We start from the raw sequence: 21,780 nt of genomic DNA on the forward strand, positions 1-21,780 counted from the left end.
GAACTCTAGTCTCCAGTGCTGCAGGCATGAGTAACTATATTGGGCAGCTCTTAAAAGTGACCACAGCCTAATATTCCTGCTGCCGTCTCTATTAATAACACTAATCAAACAACAAAAGACAACTGGAAAATTCACTCGTTCTCGAATGAATACGTTTTGTAACTATATTTGTAATGTATATTTTATTTATAAAGTGCAGTGTTATTTTACATCTGATTACAGTTTCTGAACCTGAAAATATTAAAACACTTATTTATTTCAAGCATACATTTTTTCATTTGTATCTATTTGTTGTGATTGCTAATTTTTTATGAGTCCTTTTTTAATTACTGAGTGTTTACATGTCTTTAATAATGCTTGAAATGTATATTAGTTAGGCTAGTTGTTTATCTATGGTATTTTTAAACCACAGGCAAACTCTCCTTGTGTAAGTGTTCTTTAGCCTGTTGATTTATGTTCATGATATTCAGCTACAATTAAATATTTTGCTATAAGACTAAATGTGAATGATATCTTTATCTTAGTGTTTTTTTGTTGTTGTTGTTGTTGTTTTTTTTGGAATCGATTAGAATCGTAATTGTGATTCAACACAATATCATAATATAAATTGGAGCTGAAACTGTGCAAGAGACCACAGCATGTGTGTGGAACAGCAGAAGAGAAATGCATGGATGTCCACAAGAGGACTTTTTGAATTTCTGTAGTATTTCTTACCTGAAAACTACTATTAGATAGACTTGTCTGAAAAACTTAAAGCACACATTCATTGATGTTTTATTGGTACAAAGACCTCTTGAGAAATCAAACTTTCCTTGACCTTTTATGTCATGACCCCTTTAAACTCAATGCGGCATTGATATTTAATTTCTTAAGCTGTATAAAACTCATACTTACTTGAGAATAGTAGTTGCCTAAGAAAGCGCCAGACAGTGCAAGCCCATCATAAGTGTCAAATCTGCTATACATGTCTTTCCTTTTTGTATGCATGTAGTCCCCATCAGTCTGACTCTTGTGGTGATGATATGCCTTATCGTGCTGGTCATATTGGTGGAAAGAGGACCAATGTGATCCTTCAGCCCTCCCTCCACCATCTTTTCCATCTTTTCCCACATTCCCCGTATGAGCCCCTTTTAAAGGGCCCAAAGTGATGATGTCATCATGATCTTTTGTCATCTGTAAGAAAGCCATGTTCTGTAGGGCAGAGCACAACATATGTATATGCCTCTGTTAGCAGTGCCTGATGCAATATTCACATGTACGCAAAATGCAGGGTCTTAAATTAACACTTGCTGAGTATGAAAATCATCTTTGGCAAGTAAATGATATATTACCAAATCACTTTAACTTGATAGGAATGATAATTTGACCCTTGCAGATGTAAGCGATATGCATGATTCAAATGAAAGACAAAAAGAAAGCTCAACTTTTTTCTTTCTACTAAATAAAACATCAAAACTTTAGACCGTCCGAAACTAAAACATACAACCAGACGTTTGCTCTAAATTTAATCTAGGACGTCTTTAGTTTTTTTCCTTCCTTAAATGTGCAATATCCCTTACTTAAAGCCACAAAAATGGAACAAAATATCCACATCAACAGATCATCTGTGGAGGAACATTATGCTTCTTTTGCCTCTTTAGATTTAGATCCTCAAAAAAACGTGTTTTGTTAAAAAGACAATTGGGTTGTATGAGATAAACCTCAACAGACTGCGGCCGAAAAATACAATCTGTTACATATTTGTGTCAGGGCAAGTGCTATTCAGATTAATAAATAAATAAACAATAGGCATATGTAATTATTAGGTTTAACAATTTGTGTGGTTGACAGTGAAGAGCAAACATTTCTCAGGTCAATAATATTGTTGAATATTAAATTAAATGTTAAATTTAATGTCCCCAACTAAGCAAGCCAAAATGGCAACAAAGGGGAAAAAAGGTCAGTATATGGAGTATCGTGTAACACAAAACAGTATAATAATTATTATTATTTAAAAAACAAAAAATTAGCCAAAAGTGGAAATTATTCCAATTATTTTTTGGGTCCAAGCAATTTGTAAAATTACCAAAATTGTTAAAATCTGAAAATGTCCTTGCATTAATGGTAATGATCATTTGAGTTGGGGGCAATTATAAAATATTCAAAGGGTGCAAAACTGTGAATTAGCTTTCCATAGTGCTAACGTTGGCCGATCTGAACATTTTCTGGAAACACTGCCTCGTTGAACTTTGCTGATAACGACAGAACTTGCGCCCATAGTTGACAGCTCTCGACCTGTGGTTAGAAGAAGAGTTTCTTGTTTGCATGACATGTGGAGTCAATAAATCATTATCTGGAGCCAAATAAGCAAGCTGACATTCAGTACAATCTGTATCTTTTATTTAGAATACATACAAATGTAATTTACGTCTTTAAGTTTGTCAAGAGATTTAAAGCGTCGTTATTGAAGAGTGCGCATGTGTGAACGTGCTCTAGTGTGTAAGAACGAGACTATGAAATAAAGCAAAATGACTGAGAAAAAGAGTCCTCAGATGTCATGTCCGTAATTTATAGCAAAACATCTAGCATTAGTTCGATCTCAAACAGATTCATTAAAGTAAGTCATTACTCCAACACCTGCGTGACATCGTGGTGGAACAACCACTTTGCGACAATATGGTTTTGGGAAACAGTCGTGACTAGCTAGTTGGTTTCTTCAACGATGCATCATAATATGATAGTGAAGCAGTGAGTTACGTCGTTCTTCGGGAAACCCCCCCAGTCAGTCGCCTAGGGAAGTGGTTTCAGTCGAGAGGGAACCTCAGAACGATTTCTCCCACAGCTAACTGGAGTTAATACAGTAGATGAGATGGAAAGTGGTTGTATTTTTGAGCCCAAGACAAATTTCCCTTTGGGACAATAAAGTATACCTTAACCTTCAGTGTGTTGCACAGGTGCCCACAAAGCTGGAAAAGGCTACAAAAGCATTTCTAAAGACCAGGGCCCGTATTCATAAAGATTCTAAGAGTCCTCTCAGAAAACTCTTCATTTAGCTTAAAAACTTTTACGTAGGAGTCTTAGCTTAAAACCGATTCGGGACCGATCTGAGAGCAACTCTGAGTAAGGAAAAGACAAAAAACGTTCATCTTAGTAAGGAGGCGGGGTTGACCCCGTTGCTATGTATGCAGGGCCGGAGTGGGACTCATTTTCAGCCCTGGAGTTTCATGCCTTAGACCGGCCCACTTTAGTTCCCGACTGACTATTAAATTAATGTAATTAAACCCTCAGTATATAAGGCCCAATCTTCCAAGGGCTATCTGGCCCTTCCCCCTACCCCTAACCCTCCAACCAAAAGAGAATCGAGCCAACCCTACCCCTTCACGGGAACGCGCAAAACGGAGGGGTCAAGGGCCAAGGGGTGAATTGGGATTGAGCCTAAGGCTGCAATAGTGCTCTGTTCTGTACAGCCTTGTAATTCATTGTATTTTTCAAAAATATAATTTTCTATTCTGTGCAATATCAGTACACAGGGTTTTATAAATACAGAGGTCCCAAAAGTGATCTAGGGGGTTCGGGGGCATATTATTTTTCCACAGTCATTGGCAAAGAACATCTGTGTTAAATAGGAATCCATTGTAATAAAGTTATTCTCATTATTATGCAATAGGCTATTGCTCTACCTGCTCTCCTCTCTCATCTCCATCTCCTTCTTCTTCTCTCAGTTTCTTTATCTTTACCTGTAAATCTCCCCTTCCTGAAGCTGAGCTTAGATTGATACAGTCTTTGCAAAGTGATTATTTATGTCGGTCGTTTAAAATTTCTATCGTAAAACAGCTGTTTAGTTTAGCAACGTGCACCTTATCTCGTGAAGCGTCGCGTTGGGATTCTCGCACGGCCGCGGCTCGCGCTTCTGTGAACATAAATCCCGCTTGCTTTGATCGGTCATATCAAACATTTTGCCATTTCTGACGAGCGGTGTTTGAGTGCTGAAGCAGCTCAGATGATGAGGTCGGTTATCGTCGCGATATGCGAATCATTGCAGCACCAAATTAGTTAACCCCTTAAACCCTAAGCGTCCCGCCGGCGGGACGCCACCCCATGAAAAATATTCATAATCAAATTACTAAGCAACCACTGAATGGAACAACACAAAATAGGTATCATTTTAAAGCTTAGAATCTCAGCTTTTTAATGCATCTAATTACTTCGATCAACTTCTAATGATTGCAGAGTTATTCCACTAAATACGAGTGTACCCGCCGCAGGCGCCACCTAGCTGCAAAATTAATAATCATAATTTTTTTTCAAAAATATTACCTGGATCAACTTAAAATAGATGTCATTTGAAAGCTTAGAGTCTGAAATTTACAATGAATGTAGCCAATTTGATAAACTCCAATGTAGTGCTGAGTTATTTGCTGATAAATAGAAAAAAAATGTTTTCATAATTTATAAACTACTTTTTTGTACCACATACTGCAATATGTCAAAAACATCATACAGCTCAGATAGTCCTGTGTCATATGTCATTTGAAAGGTCTCAATGAGTAGAATACAACAAGCATAATTGTTCCAGGGTTTTTAATAAACTTGAGCAAGGTTTTTGTAAAATAACCCCTTAAGAGACCCATGTGTAAACCATATATGGATGCTGCATTTTAGACACATTTCCGCTTGTAACTTCATGAAACATGCTCCAATTGTGGAAAATGACACATCATTATTTACAGCAGATGCTTACAATTAAAAAGAGTCCAAACTCAACATAATCCATCACTCAGAACTAAAGATAATCCTCATGGAGTTCTAAACCACAAAAAATCCACTGATTCACGTAGCCTAGCAAGGTAGCTTAGACTTGGCCTTTTTACTCGTATCTTCATGAAACATTCGCCGATCATGAAAAATTATACATCGTTATTTACAGCAGGAGCTCACGATTACAAAGAGCCCAAACTTAATATATTCCATCAATCAGATCTAAAGATATTTCCTCATGGCGTTCTAAAACAAACAATACCTCAGACGCGCCTATCCTAGTATATACTCATGAAGCACTCGCGTTTGGTTTTCACTTATAACTTCACAAAGCATGCACAGATCGTAGAAAAATGCACATCATTATTTTCAGCAGACTCTCACGATTAAAAAGAGCCCAAACTCAGCAAAATCCATCACTCAGATCTAAAGATATTCCTCGTGGGAGTTGTAACACACGAACCACCACCGGCGCGCATAGAGCGTTTATTATAGATGTAGCACTTGTCGCGTTTTAACTCATAACTCAATGAAGCATGCATCAATTGTGGAAAATGGCACATCATTATTTACAGCAGATTGTTAAGATTAAAAAGAGCCCAAACTCGCCATAATCCATCACTCAGATCTAAATATATTCCTTATGGCGTTCTAACACAAAAAATTCCACAGGCGGATCTATGAAGTAGCAATAGCAGTGATGCGATGTTGTTTTGATGTGACGTTTCAGCTCATAACTCAATGAAACATGCATGGATTGTGAAAAATCACACATCTTTATTGACAGCAGATTCTCACGATTACAAAGAGCCCAAACACAACATAATCCATTGCTTTGATCACGAGATATTCCTCACGAAGTGATGCATACTTGGCTAAAAAACAAGTCTCTCATCCTCCCGGGGTGCAAAGTGTTTTCCAGTTTTCCCGGAACCATCCGTGCTCGATTTCAAACGTGGAATAACACAAAATATGTATCATATTAAAGCTTAGAATCTCAGCTTTTTAATGCATCCAACCACTTCGATCAACTCTGAACGAGTGCTGACTAGTCTCTCTCAACCGGAGTGTACCGCCCGTAGACGCCCCACAGGCGCCACCTAGCTGCGAAAATATTAATTATCATATTTTTCCAAAATATTGCCTTGATTCAAACAAAATTGGTGTCATTTGAAAGCTTAGAGTCTGAACTTTACAGTGAATGTAGCCAATTCGAAAAACTCCTAAGTACTGCTGAGTTATTTGTTGATAAATAGAATATTTTTTTTCATAATCTATAAAATAGTTTTTTGTACTATGTACTGCAATGTGTCAAAAACATCATACATCTCATGAAACATTCAAAAATCATTGAAAATTGCACTTAATTTTTTACAGCATATTAATACAATTCAAATGAGCCCAAAATTTACTTAATCTATTGCTTTTATGACAAGATTTTCTTCATGGTGAAACAATTTTAAAAATGCCCATGAGGGGGCGTCAAGGTCTCAACAAAAAGGCTATCTTGGTTCCAAATGCTATAACTTTTGATTGCTTTATCCAATCACCACAAAATTTTATCCAGATGCAGCTCATATATAGAGGGACTTCCCCAAAAAAGAATTTTCCTTCTACCTTATTTCCTTCCTGAGTTATTCCATGTCAAATAAGAAAGATATGCATTATCATTATAAAAATTATATATATTTTTTGTCTTTTATCAGCAGTTTCTCGGCAGGAGAATGTCCAAATGTAATGTAATGTATATTTTCAAAAAATTTGAAAAGTGTTCTTTCAAACGATACCTACCTTTAGAATCTCCTTGCTATAGTTTTGAAGTTATGAGTCTTTAGTTTTGTGTATGTCACTAAGAAAACTCATTTTTTTTATTGCCTTCCAAATGTGTGAGGACTTAACAAAAAGGCTCCCTTTGTTCCAAGTGCTGTAACTTTGGATTACTTTATGCTATCATCATAAAATAACGATCCAGACGCAGACCACACATAGGGGAACATCACAAAAAAAGAATTATTTTGCCACCGTATTTCCTTCCTGAATTATTGCATTTCAAATAAGAAAGATATGTAAATTATTAAAAAATAATATTAATATTTTTGTCTTTTATCAGCATTTTCTCAGCATTAGATTGTCCAAAAGTAATAAAAATTTATATTTTCTAAAAATATAAAAAGTTTCCTAACAAATGATATCTACCTTTTGACTCTCCTCTCTATAGTTTTGAAGTTATGAGTCTTTACTTTTTTGTTTGTCACTCAGACAAAAAACTCCAAAAATGGCCTCAGGGTTTAAGGGGTTAATATTAGGCAATTATTTCACAATGTTCATTATAGGCTACACTCAGGAAAAATTACCTCAATGGTCGGTACGGCCCTGACTCGTAGGCTATTTGGCCGCTTTTCTAGAGATGTTTTATATTCTGGCCTTTTCAGCGCCGCCTTTGCGCCTAGGCTATTATTATCCATGTTTTGTATCTCTTATTGTTTGTTCGCACATCTCTAACAAAGTGACTTTATTTATGTTTTGTGGGGCTGCGAGAAAATAATTATAAAAAAATTGTGGGGCTGCGCTATGACTGGAGCCTATAGGGAAAGCATTCAACCCAGTGCCATGACAACACCGGCCCTCCTGGCCAATAAAACAGACCGGCCCACCGGGAATTCTCCCGGTGCTCCCGATTAGCCAATCCGGGCCTGTATGTATGACACAATCTTTTGAAGACTGTGATTGGTTGGTTGTCCAAGAAGGGAAAAAAAAAGTGATTTTAATTATAGGGTCTATTCTAAGCCTTCACTTTGAAATTACATGCGTCATTTTTCCTATTTGACCGTTCTCACACACACACACACACACATTATATATGTGTATATAAATCCTTTTTATTTTTATTTACCATGCTGTTAATTTCCTATAAGGTATTTGATTGGCTTAGAATGATAAAAATGGTTCCACTCTTTCCAATTACACTGATTGCTGGCATGTCTATTTAAGTGGTGGTTTGAATGTTGGTTTTAATGTATCAAACATGGAATTTTCCCAGTTGCCGAATATCGTAATGTAGTGATTACTTTCATTTCTGGCGCTATGGCATTTCTGTGCTGTGTCGGAGATGTTAGCGCGTCTCTAATAAGATCAGTCACAAACATGATCCCTGCACGATCTAATCTATAGCGTCTTATTAACTCACTGTCATCCACTGTCTGCAACACATTTCTTCTCCCTCTTCGTCTTTCTGCCATTTTCTCCTCTGCTAAAGAAACTCTTAAGCCTCTTAAAAGTCCTCATTCGTGCTCCTAACAATTTTGACCTTAAGACCTCTTTTAAGGGTTAAGATGCTTTCTGAATGACTTTTTTTCTTTACTAGGATTTTTTTCTTTAATTTTAAGAGTAAACGCCCACATTTCTAAGAATTTTCTTAGAATTTTGTCACTAGGAGCTACTCTTTGCATTAAGATTCTTTATGAATACGGGCCCTGGATGTTCATCCATGATAAGATATCCTTCAGAAAACTCTGGACTGTTGCTAGTCTCCCTAGGAAAGCACATCCTGAAAGAAGTGAGAAAGAGCCCAAGCCCTCCAGAAGATGCGACATGTCATTTAATATCTGACTCTGAACTGCCACTATCAGTCTCTGTTTCTATGGTTGCTGATTAATATACAGTCAAAACAAAAATTATTTATTAAATTAAATTAAAATTATTATTCAGACACCAGATATCATTTTTAATATTTTTTTACTAATGTGTGCAGGACACTATAGTTAATTTATGTAAGTGAGGATAGAAAAATAAAGTAAACTCTGACATATAATACCCACAAATTCTTCATACAGTGACTACCAGTTAAATTTATACAAATGTGGGACCAAAAATGATTCGGACACTTTGACCTGACCATGTTTTGCTTAAGTATTTTTCCTTTAATTGCTAATGGACCTTTTTACACCACAGACTGAACAAAATGAAGCATTGCTTGGTGATTGGTTGAGCTAAACTGGTATTATCTAATTGTGTAGTTAAATATAACAGCTAACATATATTCAACATAATTCATGTGTGAGACAGTCTAACAGAAGGACGGACAAAACCAGTCAAATATCCACTGATCTGATAACTCTGAGTTCTTGTCATATTTGATTACCATTTTCTAAACTATAGCAAATAAACTGTGATAATGTGAGAAATGTTGAAGGTGTCTGAATAAAGTTTGGTTTGACTGTACATGAGGAGCACTACTGACTCTGCAGAAACAGAAACCAAGCAACCGGGAGAAAAAGTAGTGTTGGTCCTCATGTGTCATCGTCACGGCTGGCTGGGACAAAAACTCTCATTAACATCTACCTCTACTGCGCCACGACTGGTTAGGGCATGTGTAAGAGTAAAATTCTGCCTTGTACTGTAGTGTTACATACCTTGTCCTCTCCCGGTCCTTCAGTGTTATATGGGATAAGCTGCTCTTTAGCATCAAATGGGATGGTCTTGAAATCTGCAGCAGCTGCGGCTCCGCCACAAACACAGAACAGCAGCAGAAGAGGAACCACTGCAAACACAGACAACTCAGTGTTAATTCAGCTGTAGTCGTCTTTAACTCAAGTGTTCATTCAGCTGTAGTCGTCTTTAACTCAAGTGTTCATTCAGCTGTAGTCGTCTTTAACTCAAGTGTTCATTCAGCTGTAGTCGTCTTTAACTCAGTGTTAATTCAGCTGTAGTCGTCTTTAACTCAAGTGTTCATTCAGCTGTAGTCGTCTTTAACTCAGTGTTCATTCAGCTGTAGTCGTCTTTAACTCAGTGTTCATTCAGCTGTAGTCGTCTTTAACTCAGTGTTCATTCAGCTGTAGTCGTCTTTAACTCAAGTGTTCATTCAGCTGTAGTCGTCTTTAACTCAGTGTTCATTCAGCTGTAGTCGTCTTTAACTCAGTGTTCATTCAGCTGTAGTCGTCTTTAACTCAGTGTTCATTCAGCTGTAGTCGTCTTTAACTCAGTGTTCATTCAGCTGTAGTCGTCTTTAACTCAAGTGTTCATTCAGCTGTAGTCGTCTTTAACTCAAGTGTTCATTCAGCTGTAGTCGTCTTTAACTCAGTGTTCATTCAGCTGTAGTCGTCTTTAACTCAAGTGTTCATTCAGCTGTAGTCGTCTTTAACTCAAGTGTTCATTCAGCTGTAGTCGTCTTTAACTCAGTGTTCATTCAGCTGTAGTCGTCTTTAACTCAAGTGTTCATTCAGCTGTAGTCGTCTTTAACTCAAGTGTTCATTCAGCTGTAGTCGTCTTTAACTCAGTGTTCATTCAGCTGTAGTCGTCTTTAACTCAAGTGTTCATTCAGCTGTAGTCGTCTTTAACTCAGTGTTCATTCAGCTGTAGTCGTCTTTAACTCAGTGTTCATTCAGCTGTAGTCGTCTTTAACTCAGTGTTCATTCAGCTGTAGTCGTCTTTAACTCAGTGTTCATTCAGCTGTAGTCGTCTTTAACTCAGTGTTCATTCAGCTGTAGTCGTCTTTAACTCAGTGTTCATTCAGCTGTAGTCGTCTTTAACTCAGTGTTCATTCAGCTGTAGTCGTCTTTAACTCAGTGTTCATTCAGCTGTAGTCGTCTTTAACTCAAGTGTTCATTCAGCTGTAGTCGTCTTTAACTCAGTGTTCATTCAGCTGTAGTCGTCTTTAACTCAGTGTTCATTCAGCTGTAGTCGTCTTTAACTCAGTGTTCATTCAGCTGTAGTCGTCTTTAACTCAGTGTTCATTCAGCTGTAGTCGTCTTTAACTCAAGTGTTCATTCAGCTGTAGTCGTCTTTAACTCAGTGTTCATTCAGCTGTAGTCGTCTTTAACTCAGTGTTCATTCAGCTGTAGTCGTCTTTAACTCAGTGTTCATTCAGCTGTAGTCGTCTTTAACTCAAGTGTTCATTCAGCTGTAGTCGTCTTTAACTCAAGTGTTCATTCAGCTGTAGTCGTCTTTAACTCAGTGTTCATTCAGCTGTAGTCGTCTTTAACTCAGTGTTCATTCAGCTGTAGTCGTCTTTAACTCAGTGTTCATTCAGCTGTAGTCGTCTTTAACTCAGTGTTCATTCAGCTGTAGTCGTCTTTAACTCAGTGTTCATTCAGCTGTAGTCGTCTTTAACTCAAGTGTTCATTCAGCTGTAGTCGTCTTTAACTCAGTGTTCATTCAGCTGTAGTCGTCTTTAACTCAAGTGTTCATTCAGCTGTAGTCGTCTTTAACTCAAGTGTTCATTCAGCTGTAGTCGTCTTTAACTCAGTGTTCATTCAGCTGTAGTCGTCTTTAACTCAAGTGTTCATTCAGCTGTAGTCGTCTTTAACTCAAGTGTTCATTCAGCTGTAGTCGTCTTTAACTCAGTGTTCATTCAGCTGTAGTCGTCTTTAACTCAAGTGTTCATTCAGCTGTAGTCGTCTTTAACTCAAGTGTTCATTCAGCTGTAGTCGTCTTTAACTCAAGTGTTCATTCAGCTGTAGTCGTCTTTAACTCAAGTGTTCATTCAGCTGTAGTCGTCTTTAACTCAGTGTTCATTCAGCTGTAGTCGTCTTTAACTCAGTGTTCATTCAGCTGTAGTCGTCTTTAACTCAGTGTTCATTCAGCTGTAGTCGTCTTTAACTCAGTGTTCATTCAGCTGTAGTCGTCTTTAACTCAGTGTTCATTCAGCTGTAGTCGTCTTTAACTCAGTGTTCATTCAGCTGTAGTCGTCTTTAACTCAGTGTTCATTCAGCTGTAGTTGTCTTTAAACATATCCACAACCACACAGGATTCTTATGCAACACTTACATTTTACTAATATGTATTGTACGTACAGGTATACTCAGATTTCAAAATCCAGGATGTGGACATGGAGGACCAGATGTAATCAGTATTTTGTTATTTTAAGTGCTTATTATTTGAATAGAGTAGCCTTTAGTTTGACAGTGATGTAAGGCTCCAAAAAACTCGTATCCAAGGCCCAGTATCATCACCACTGTCACCCTATACATGTCGAACTAATGACGTTGTCATCGGGTAAAATGCACGTTACTTCCTGAACAAGTGCGGACCCAAGTTCGAGTTGCTTTCAACCATGAACAAAGTTCATGTGCAACCGAGCTCTGACCACTTTCTACAGGTAGTCTTGGGTTCTGCACTGCGGTGCGCTCCTGTGTACACATGACAGCTCTCACATTAACCAATGTTCATGCAAACCCTGCTCTGTTTCAAACTAAACCATGGAAGCTTGTTTCCGCCACAGAATAAAACATTTTAAAAGATAATTGCGAGTTTATCCCACAATTGCGACAATCTCAGAATTCTGAGATATAAAGTCAGAATTGCGAGATATAAACTCACAATTGGGAGAATAAACTAGCAAATTGTGAGTTTATATCATGCAATTCTGACTTTATAACTCGCAAGTCTAAGATAAAAAGTCAGAATTGCGAGATAAAAAGTCGCAATTACCTTTTTTATTTTGTATTCTGTGGCGGAAACAAGCTTCCATTCTAAACTGTCTGTGTGAAAGCAGTAAAAAAAATATTTCTAGGAAAACACACATTTTACTTTTAAATCATGATGCAAGCATTTCTATGTTGACAAACAGCGCGTCCCTACAGCAAGAGAGAGGTTAAATGTTGCTACTCACACAGAAGGAGCAGCAGTCCCAGCAACATTAGAAAGACACCAGATATTCCAAATCTAGAGACCGTTTCTTGTGGCAGGCAAACTTTGGATGCGTCACATGTGCAGACGTCTATGCTGAGCCTCTGAGCAGCACAGATCTTCCCCTGCTGGTCCCTCACATCCACAAACACATTGTACACACTGGGCCATAGTGTGGTTTGAGATCGGAATATCGCTGTAGTGTCTGAAAATATGATGGTAAACAAGAAGACATAAAAAGATTCATACATGATTAATGACCCGTTTGAGGCAAAAATTCAGTACTAAAATTAGTTTCTAACATTTTTAGGTTACTAATTGCATGACTTCATTTACTTAACAGTCTTAGGGTATGTTTACACGACACCGTTTTCAACTGAAACCAAATTTTTTAACGCACTTTGGCCGTTCATTTACACGTCAACGGCATTTTGGGGCCTGAAAACACAAGCTTTTAAAAACGGGTATCAAAGTGACGTCATGCGCATGCATACTACATGTTCACGCTGCACGCATGTGTATTACGTGTTCGTCGGGTGTTTCTTGACATCGCCAACTACTGGCCTGGCATGCATAATACAGCCTTTTTGGTCATTTTCGCAGGTCTGTGTGAACGGGGATCGTTTAGACAACGTTATCGTCTGTTTTTAGTACATCGTTGTCTTGTAAACATTCTCTTAAGCCCTATTCTGATAGGATGTGGGGTAATGTGATAATAACCAGAGCTTCTCCAGGATCCCAGACAGCAACATAGTGTCATACTGTCCAAAATCAGACTTTTTCTGAACAGTGCATTCTTGTGCTTGTAAAGAAATGTCCTTGAAAGTACCCTCAGGCTGCTGATGCACTAGACCACATCCAGTTATTTATTCACTAGTGTAACATGTTCATTGTGCTTTTCTTTTGTTGTGTGGACTTTCAGTTTGTAGTCTGTTCTGTTCATGTTTCTCCTCATTAGTCCTTGTTTCCAGGTGTGTCTTAGTCTATTAGTTCTTGTGTATTTAAGCCCTTGTGTTTCAAGTTTTCATTGTCAGGTCTAGTTTATACATGGATGTTTAATCCGCATGCTCTGTTCTGTTCCGTGTTTCTCAGTTTCTTGGTTTTAATTACAATCAGTTACTTATTGATGGTTTCCATTTTAATGGAAAATCTAAATGCAATGCTTACATAACACGTCTGTCATGCATCTGCATCTACAGCATTATTCCCATGAAGGGGGTTTAAAATGCTTTAAAAGAGATATGAGGCAAACCCTATTGCCCTTCATGCTGATTTCAAGTTATTGTATATATATACATACACACACACATATATATAATGTGTTGTTAATATAAATATATAAATATGGCACATAATATAGCAAATATTTATATAATAATGTGGCACTGGCCGCAACAAAACTAAACAAACTGAACACGTCCCTTCCCGCACACTGTAAGTACAGTAAGCACTTAAAGAGGTGAAGCATGTTTTTCTCAAGCATTTCATTATGCTGTCATTAGGTAATGCAGTTTAAGAGTCATTAAACTTGTAATACAATTCTAAATTAATTTCAAAATGCTAAATTTGTTGACATTTTGTTAGCCTCATAAGAGAAAGAAAGGATTGGGTTTTTTTTTTTGGTTACGAAAATGAAAAAAGCATCCAGGCATGTAATGTCGTGACTGGAATAGAGTGAAGCGAGGGTGATTACAGGCTCGTTAATGACAAAAGTAATTTTTTGATATATGGTCATGTTTTAGTATTTCCTGCATAATAAATTAGAACAGCCAAATACATTGTGATAGGTCAGAAACAAGTGATGACATTGTGTAAATGCAGGAGACAAACCCGTCTCAGTAGCTGTTTCCATCCAAAGTTGGGAATTACCGTAAACTTATGCGCGAAATTGGAATATAAACACAGAACATTTCCAACACAGTTGGAAATTCCAGTCAAAAAGAACAAAATCTTCACTTCCTGATAAACAGGTGCTAAATATAACTAAGAAAAGTAGGAGAAGCCACTGACTGTTCGTATATAATTCATTACTTGTTCATTACTAGCACGCAGACGAAATGCAATACACGTGCTAAAAAAACAATAATCTTGCTTTCAGAGGCATTTCAGAACGACCAAAACATTATTTCAGATGCTGTGCTAAAAGATCGTCCGCTGGTTAGTCCAGTTATGCCGTCCCAAAGCGCAAAGTCACATGATTTTTTTTTGATCGAAGACTTTATTCTGTAAACGAGTTGCCATTATAGTTTATGCGCATGTTTTCTTATCCGATAAAAATTTTATCCGACTCAAACGAGTGCAAATAGTTTTTATGTTTTTTTTTTGAATCGATGCGCATCTTGGCGTTTCCATCCAGCAGTTTTTGATGCGATATCCCAAAATGCGCATAAAAATAGGTGGATGGAAACATAGCTAGTGATTTCTACAGACACTGCTTATTAAGTGTGATGACGTTTATGACTGAAGAATTAAATTACAGCCTGTTTTCTAATCAATCAGTCAATCAATCAATTGCTTTCACATCACAGCAATCGAATAGATAGACAGTAGAAATAATGAACATGAATAATATGGACTACTTTTATGTGGTGTTTGATTTTGACATCTACAATCACTCTTATTATTGTAGAAACACGATTATGATTACAGTAGCTGGAGTAATCTTGGAAAGTATGGTTAATAAAGTATTTTAAAATCTTAAAATGTACACATAAGACAATAAGTTTCGGTCCTAGTTTTTCATTACCGTTGAGATGTTCGACACGCCATGACTCCTTTGTTCTTTTGCTGTCCACTGTGAAACCAAAGGGGGCTCCATTGGGGAAATGATCTTCGTCCTTCGCCGTGACATAAACCACGTGCTCTTCATAGCACAGTCTTTGAGACTGATGGATCAGCACAGGACAGTGGTCATTAAAGTCCTTTACTTGAATGGCAATGGTACCTGTAGCAGTTTTAGCTGGGACTTCTGTAACAGAAGTGATATATTCCTCCCATGACTTTAAATGCAGTTTAAATGTTTGCAACACAACAATATATGTCACAATATATCATAATACAAAAATGCAACAATATGTATCGTGGATAGTGACGATATTTATCGTGGATAGTTCACCCAAAGAAAACAATGTTTAGTGTCAGTACCACATTAAACTACTATATATAATGTTGAATATAATGTATAATAATGCAATGGGGGGATATTTGTGGGTTCTGATAATGCCAAATGTCTTACGTTACCAGTAAAAAGTGTCTAAATTATTTTACATATATCTCGTCAGTGACAGAGATCAAGCATATTCGTCTACAATAATTCTGTGTTTTCAGCTTCAGAATCATGGATATTTTTACTCTGGTGTCTCTATTGTCCTGTTCATTGGGTTTCCAGAACCAAGTCCAAGCCTATTCATGTACACCCACAATGTAATACCAAATTTAGCATTTTAATCAACAGAAATAAATTTGTTAACCTTTTATCATGTCTTTATCATGTCATATCGTATTGTGTGTTCAGTATCGTGATATGTCTCGAATCGTGACATGAGGGTATCGTTACACCCCTAATGTTTATTGCTTCTTCTTTTTTTATGCTTGCCAATGCTAACTGTCTTACATCCGTATCATGAAATGTACACAGATTGACTTACCATTGGTGATGCAGATTATGTGGGCATAATATGTGCCATTGACTAGAAACTTGGACTCATAATCTGGAATTTTATTGAGTCTTATATCAGCCGTCCTCTCATCTATAATTAGCCAGTTGTCAACGTCTTTGCCTTTTGCATACCTAAAATGAATGAAATGAGAACTTTTATTACAACATCTGAACAAAACACATTCTTGAGTATGTTGTAAAGGCATGTTAATTTTCACAAAATGTTTGCAGTCTCACCTCACGTTAGTAGCAACTAATAGTGTGTCGCTGTCGATTGCTGCGTAGTTGGTTATGACTTTAGTTAAAATACTAGTGGTGCTTTCTTCAGATACGGTGATGACTTTGACTGCAGGTTTGAAGCGAGGGCCCTCGGGCTGGTTGACCACACTGACTTGGATGGTGTACGTCTTGCTCTCTGTTATAACTACTGACGAGTGATACTGTGCCTTGTTAGAGACAGACACCTGAAGACTGATTTCCTTCAGCTCTTCATAGTCCAGTTCCTTCAAAACGAAACAAAGGGTGAAAAGCAGGAAACGGGGGATGCAAGAATGTAGGACACTTCCTATCGAACTGCTTCACATTTATTCCTGTTCCATGAGGTCCACTTATAATGCTGGTAAGATTTTTACATCAAAAGTAATCAGAAATTGAACAATACATGGCCATTTTTCCCCCCTGTTTTCGAACACAGCTAGTGAACAAGGGAAAACAAAGCCCTGTTTGTAAAGGCAGAACAGAAAAAAAGGACAGTTTGGTCAGTTTACCTTAGTGAGAATCAGGATGCCTTCATTGGTCTTGTTGTCTGTGGTTATGGAGAAATAACTGGCCTCGTTTCCAGACACGATTGTGAAGACAGCCAGCCAGTTCTCAGAATAGATCAGATCAGCATCAATCGCTTGAATTCTCGTCACTTCCACATTTTTAGTGTTTTCCTCCACCCTGCACTCATACTACAAACCAAACAAAATGATTACACATGTATTAATAACTAGGGTTACTTCACCCTGAAAGTAAATTAAGTCATCGTTTACTCACCCTGGTGTTGTTCTAATGCCGTATGCCATTCTTTCTTTTTCGGACCACAAAAGGAGAATAAAAAATAAAAAATGTCCCGCTTGTGCTCTTTCATATAATGGCAATGAATAGCGACCGGCATCAAGCTTTTTTAAAAATATGAAAAGCATCACCGAATGGTCCGATGCTACACATTTCGTATATTCCAAGTGTTCTAGGGTTCATCGAAAAAAAAATGTAAGTCCCCCTGTAGTAAATAATTGTATCCCTTAAAAGGGAACTTGGCAACTATCTCAACTTAATAAAATCGTTTAGAAATCATTTGGATGGTTAAATAACCTGTTCTGGTGAGAATGGTGACTTTCTTCGCTCCCCCCAGCGTTCCCAGGCGGAAAACCAACCTTGCAACATGGGGACTAACGTCCCGGTAAGTTGGAGATAGGAAGTCTCGTGAGAAGCGAGAAAGAGCGAGAAACACGAACAGCTTTACGGCAATTCGACATAAACACACACGCCATATGATTAAGATTAAGAAAAATGGGACATGAAATACAATCCATGTGTTTTCTTCTCTGAGGTGAATATATCCGATGTGTTCGTCACAACACAAGTTATTACCGTGTTCACATCTGTCAGCCGTCATTCTGACTGTTCCGGTCAGGAGATATTCAACTTGGTGAAGAAAACTACACTACTTTTTGGGGATTTCTAGACATTGTGTTTCATGCAGTGTTTTGTGTGCTTTTTCTGGGCGAGTCGGAGCTAATAGACTGTCATGAACATGTGCCATCCACAGAAGACCAACGGCCAAGGTCAGGATTTTTGTTAAATGATACATTATATTTTTGTTTATTTTTCACCAAACCCTATCGTGAACCCCAGAACACTTGGAATATATGACACATGTCGCATGAGATCATTCTGTGATACTTTTGCGTCTTTTTGATCGCTATTCACTGCCATTATATGGACAAGCGGGTGGGACATTTTTAAAAACTCTCCTTATGTGGTCAGAAAAAAAAAGAGCGGGATACAACAGCAGGGTGAGTAAATGAAGACCCTGTCCTTTCAATGCTTGTGAAGTGTAATTTAAATATGAAATATCATAATTAATATAATACATATAATACATGCATTTTACAAGCTCACATCTGCATAAAAATCTATCATCACATCATGAACTAAAGATGTCATTTTAAGTCATTTGGTATATGTTGCAGTGGCTCTTAAGCTGGACCTGAGATGCCATGATACTCCAAAAAAAAGACATCTTACAAAGTTTTTCTCCAAAGTAGGAATGTTGTCATTGACGTCAAGAATTTTGATGATGGCTGTCCCCCTCCCTTTATTTCCGCTTGAATCTCCATCCAAATCGGTTCCTTCAATGGTCAACGTGTAAGTGTCTTTTTTCTGCGATGAGAAAAGCACAAACTTCAGTCTTATGGGGAAGACAAATATCAGAAATACAATTAGGATTCATTTCAACAGTTTTATTTAACTTCGAAAAACGTTGAATTCTGAAAACTCCATTTCAAAACCTTTAGTTAATGTCTGTGGTAAAACGATCCAGAAAAGTAGAAGAAATCAATGTTCTGAATGTCAGTCAATGGGAAATTTTCAATCTTTAATCTAACATTTATTCAAGAATAAATTTGACTTAACACCTAAGTCTGAAATTAACTACAAAATCAGTTTTGAATGAGTGTGTATGCTAAGCGGTTCAATAATCTAAACTCATGTTAGTGACTGTGACTGTATACCTCTCTGTCTAGCGTGTGCTTGACGTGTATCCAACCAGTCTTTCGATTAATGTAGAACATGTTAGCGTGACTCTCTTGAACAATGCTGTAGGAAATATTCGAATTCCGAGTTCCTGCTTCATCTGCGTCAGTTGCTGTGATTTTCATTACAGGCGTGTCTGAAAAATGACATGAAGAAACAAGGGTAAAATATAGCACACCTTAAATACACATAAACTTGTGAAAAAAGTGTTCAAACAACCTGTACAAGCTCTTTTTTTTTATATATAGTGGGAAATGTATTTTGTTTGTTTGTTAGATTTATTTGTCTTTTACTTATTTAATACTTCAAGTTAAACTAAACAAAAAAAAATTAATGGTACATGTTTTAGTTTGAGATAACACAGGCCAGTATGCCACACCTCTGACCACTGTATGTGTCATTGTGGTGCTATCAGCCAGTCAATGCCATCTTGGCATATTTCCCTGCAGCTCCAAAGAGATTAGTCACATGGCATTTGCACCAAAACACAACTGAGTTTTCATGCTGTCTGCTTTGAGATGAATGAGAGTGCTAAATGTTCCATGAATTCAAGGAAAATAGAAAGAGACATAACAATGCTGGTGCACTACAGCCTGATGCCCTTCACTGGGCAGTCTCCTGGATACATCCTGGGCTGACAACAAGCTTTATTCATAAGGAAAGAATGGGACTGGAACCGGCGAATGGTAAACATAACTTTAATAATAAAATAAATATAAACAACATGAAAGTAAAAGCAAAGTGCTGGTGTTTCGCGTGTGTTCAGCCAGTCAGCGTACACTTACGCCACTGGTAGTTCCTATAGTGCTGGTTTAGACCGTACTCTGAAGTAGGAGTTTATTAAGTTCCCCTAAAAGCGTTCCTGGAACTAAAATGGTTCCCAGTTCCTGTGGTGCGAATACGCCAAAAAGCATGTACTTCTGCCATTATTTCTAGGAACTATGAAAAGGTTAATCCGGTGCAAAAGCCCCTATAGTACAGTAGTCAACATTTGAAGTGGACCAAAACCTTTCATCAAAGTTATACATACATTTTTGAACAATACCCGTTCTTGTCTTAGGACAACTTTGATTAAGTTTTTTGATCCACTTCAAATGTTGACTACTGTATCAAGTCAGAACAGTCAGTCATTCTAACCCAATCATATGTTTTAATAAGGATAGAATCTTACTTCTGTTTCACACTGGACACGTAAGCAGAATGGAAGCTGTGTATAAGCTGTGTGTATGTAGAGTGGAAACTCCTGCTACGTCTATTGTGGAATAGGCACCAGGGTTAATGCACCATCAGAGCATGAACATGTGGGCAAGACTTTATCTGTGTGCCTGTGCTTACATGTCCAAAGCATGAAGATTCCTGACTTAAAAAACTCAGAATTCAGTTAATGGTTTAGTTTCACAGTGCGCATTCTGATGATTGATGCATAGATATGTGCAGTACAGAATGTGCGATTCTTATCATCTGCTCAGGTAAATATTTATATAACAAATGGTAATTACTGTTAAGTATAAGGAGGATCTGATGTTAAATTATATTTAGTGTTTATTTAAAGGTCAGTATTAACTTTTTAAAGTGACCTGCATAGCATACACCGATCAGCCACAACTTTAAAAGCACCTGCATACTGGGAACAGCCCACAAGACTCGCTGTTTTGGAGATGCTCTGACCCAGTCATCCTTGTCAGAGATCTTTTCGCATGCCCATTTTTACAGCTTCCAACAAATGAAATTCAAGAACTGACTGTTCACTTGCTGCCCAATATATCCCACCCTTTCCCAGGTGCCGCGATAACGATATGTTATTCACTTCAACTGTCAGTGGTTTTAACGTTGTGGCTGATCAATCATTTACTGATTTGACTGATTTGAAAGACACTGAACTAAGACCAAGTCTTGGCTACCTTGAATAATAAATACCCCCTGCTGACTTTTAAGTATGAGTATGGGATTACACTCTTATGGATATACACTCAACTCAGCAATAATGGCATTCTTGACATGCTTTACTGCTATGTAAAGCGTGTTTTCTTCCAGAGCTGAATGTATTCAACAGTGCTACAGCCTCACCTAGCAAACAATCAATTAGAGTTAGAGAAGTGTGAATTTCAAGTCTCTTGTTTTTTCTTGGCTATGTCATTTGAACAAGCAGAATGGATATGGATATTAATAAGTTCAAGGCAGTCTCTGGAATAGCCAGTTATGAACAAAGTTAAGAAAGCGTAACCATTAAGATCACAAGAATTTGGAGTTAATCAATGAAGCAAAAAGGTTGAATCCTAAACATGCCAGGTAAAACCTGTTTTTTTTACAGATTACTATCATGTTTCATGTGCATGACCCTTTCTCTGGATTACTGTCTTTGGATCTTGTTTTTGGGTTTGTTTGCTTTTGGACTGCTTATTTGGGTTTCTTGATTTCTGTCTGGACACTGATTACGATTTCCTGTTTAACATCTGGTTTGTTTGCCCTGGACTTGCTGATTTGTTTAATAAACTCCAGAAAATGGATTCTAAATCCTCCAGTAGTGGATCCGTTACAATGACACATCTAAAAAGAGATATAAATAAAAATAAAACTATTTGGTAAATATTCAGGCTCCTCCACTGACCAGTTCATAAGGCATATGCAAGCAAATATTACTTTTTTTTTTTTTTTTTAGCAAATTGATATAATATTTGTTATTATATTTTTTACACTCATTGGATTATTTCAGATCTGCACCATCCCTTCCAATCTGATCGAAATTTCCTTTAGATCTAGCTCAATAGAAGATATTTAAACTATAAAAGGTGATAACCAACTGCCCACTGAGTTTCAGATTAGGAAAGTACAATTCCTCCATTCTCACTTCCTTTAGAATTCCCATAAAAACAGATCAACTTCCTGTTTGAATCTCTTCATCACTAGGCTGGTCCATTACCACAACACACCAGGTACTAAACATTTCAAGTCATCTTAAT

At 37.4% G+C, this 21,780-nt stretch overlaps 1 protein-coding gene across 2 annotated transcripts in view; it reads right to left on the reverse strand.

The window, feature by feature from the left end:
• The window catches only part of dsg2l (desmoglein 2 like), a 42,046-nt gene that overhangs the window by 7,078 nt on the left and 13,188 nt on the right, over positions 1 to 21,780 (reverse strand). For both annotated transcript variants that reach the window (XM_082174204.1, XM_082174203.1), the window contains exons 5-13: positions 18,799 to 18,956; positions 18,314 to 18,448; positions 16,789 to 16,974; positions 16,259 to 16,524; positions 16,011 to 16,153; positions 15,110 to 15,331; positions 12,347 to 12,568; positions 9,150 to 9,277; positions 895 to 1,191 (exon numbers count right to left, since the gene is read on the reverse strand). In XM_082174204.1, the coding sequence (XP_082030330.1) occupies positions 895 to 1,191; positions 9,150 to 9,277; positions 12,347 to 12,568; positions 15,110 to 15,331; positions 16,011 to 16,153; positions 16,259 to 16,524; positions 16,789 to 16,974; positions 18,314 to 18,448; positions 18,799 to 18,956 (1,757 nt within the window). The remainder of the gene's footprint in view (positions 1 to 894; positions 1,192 to 9,149; positions 9,278 to 12,346; positions 12,569 to 15,109; positions 15,332 to 16,010; positions 16,154 to 16,258; positions 16,525 to 16,788; positions 16,975 to 18,313; positions 18,449 to 18,798; positions 18,957 to 21,780) is intronic.

Source organism: Leuciscus leuciscus, assembly GCF_965113295.1.
Source record: "Leuciscus leuciscus genome assembly, chromosome: 6".
In the NCBI taxonomy this organism is placed as follows: Eukaryota; Metazoa; Chordata; class Actinopteri; order Cypriniformes; family Leuciscidae; genus Leuciscus; species Leuciscus leuciscus.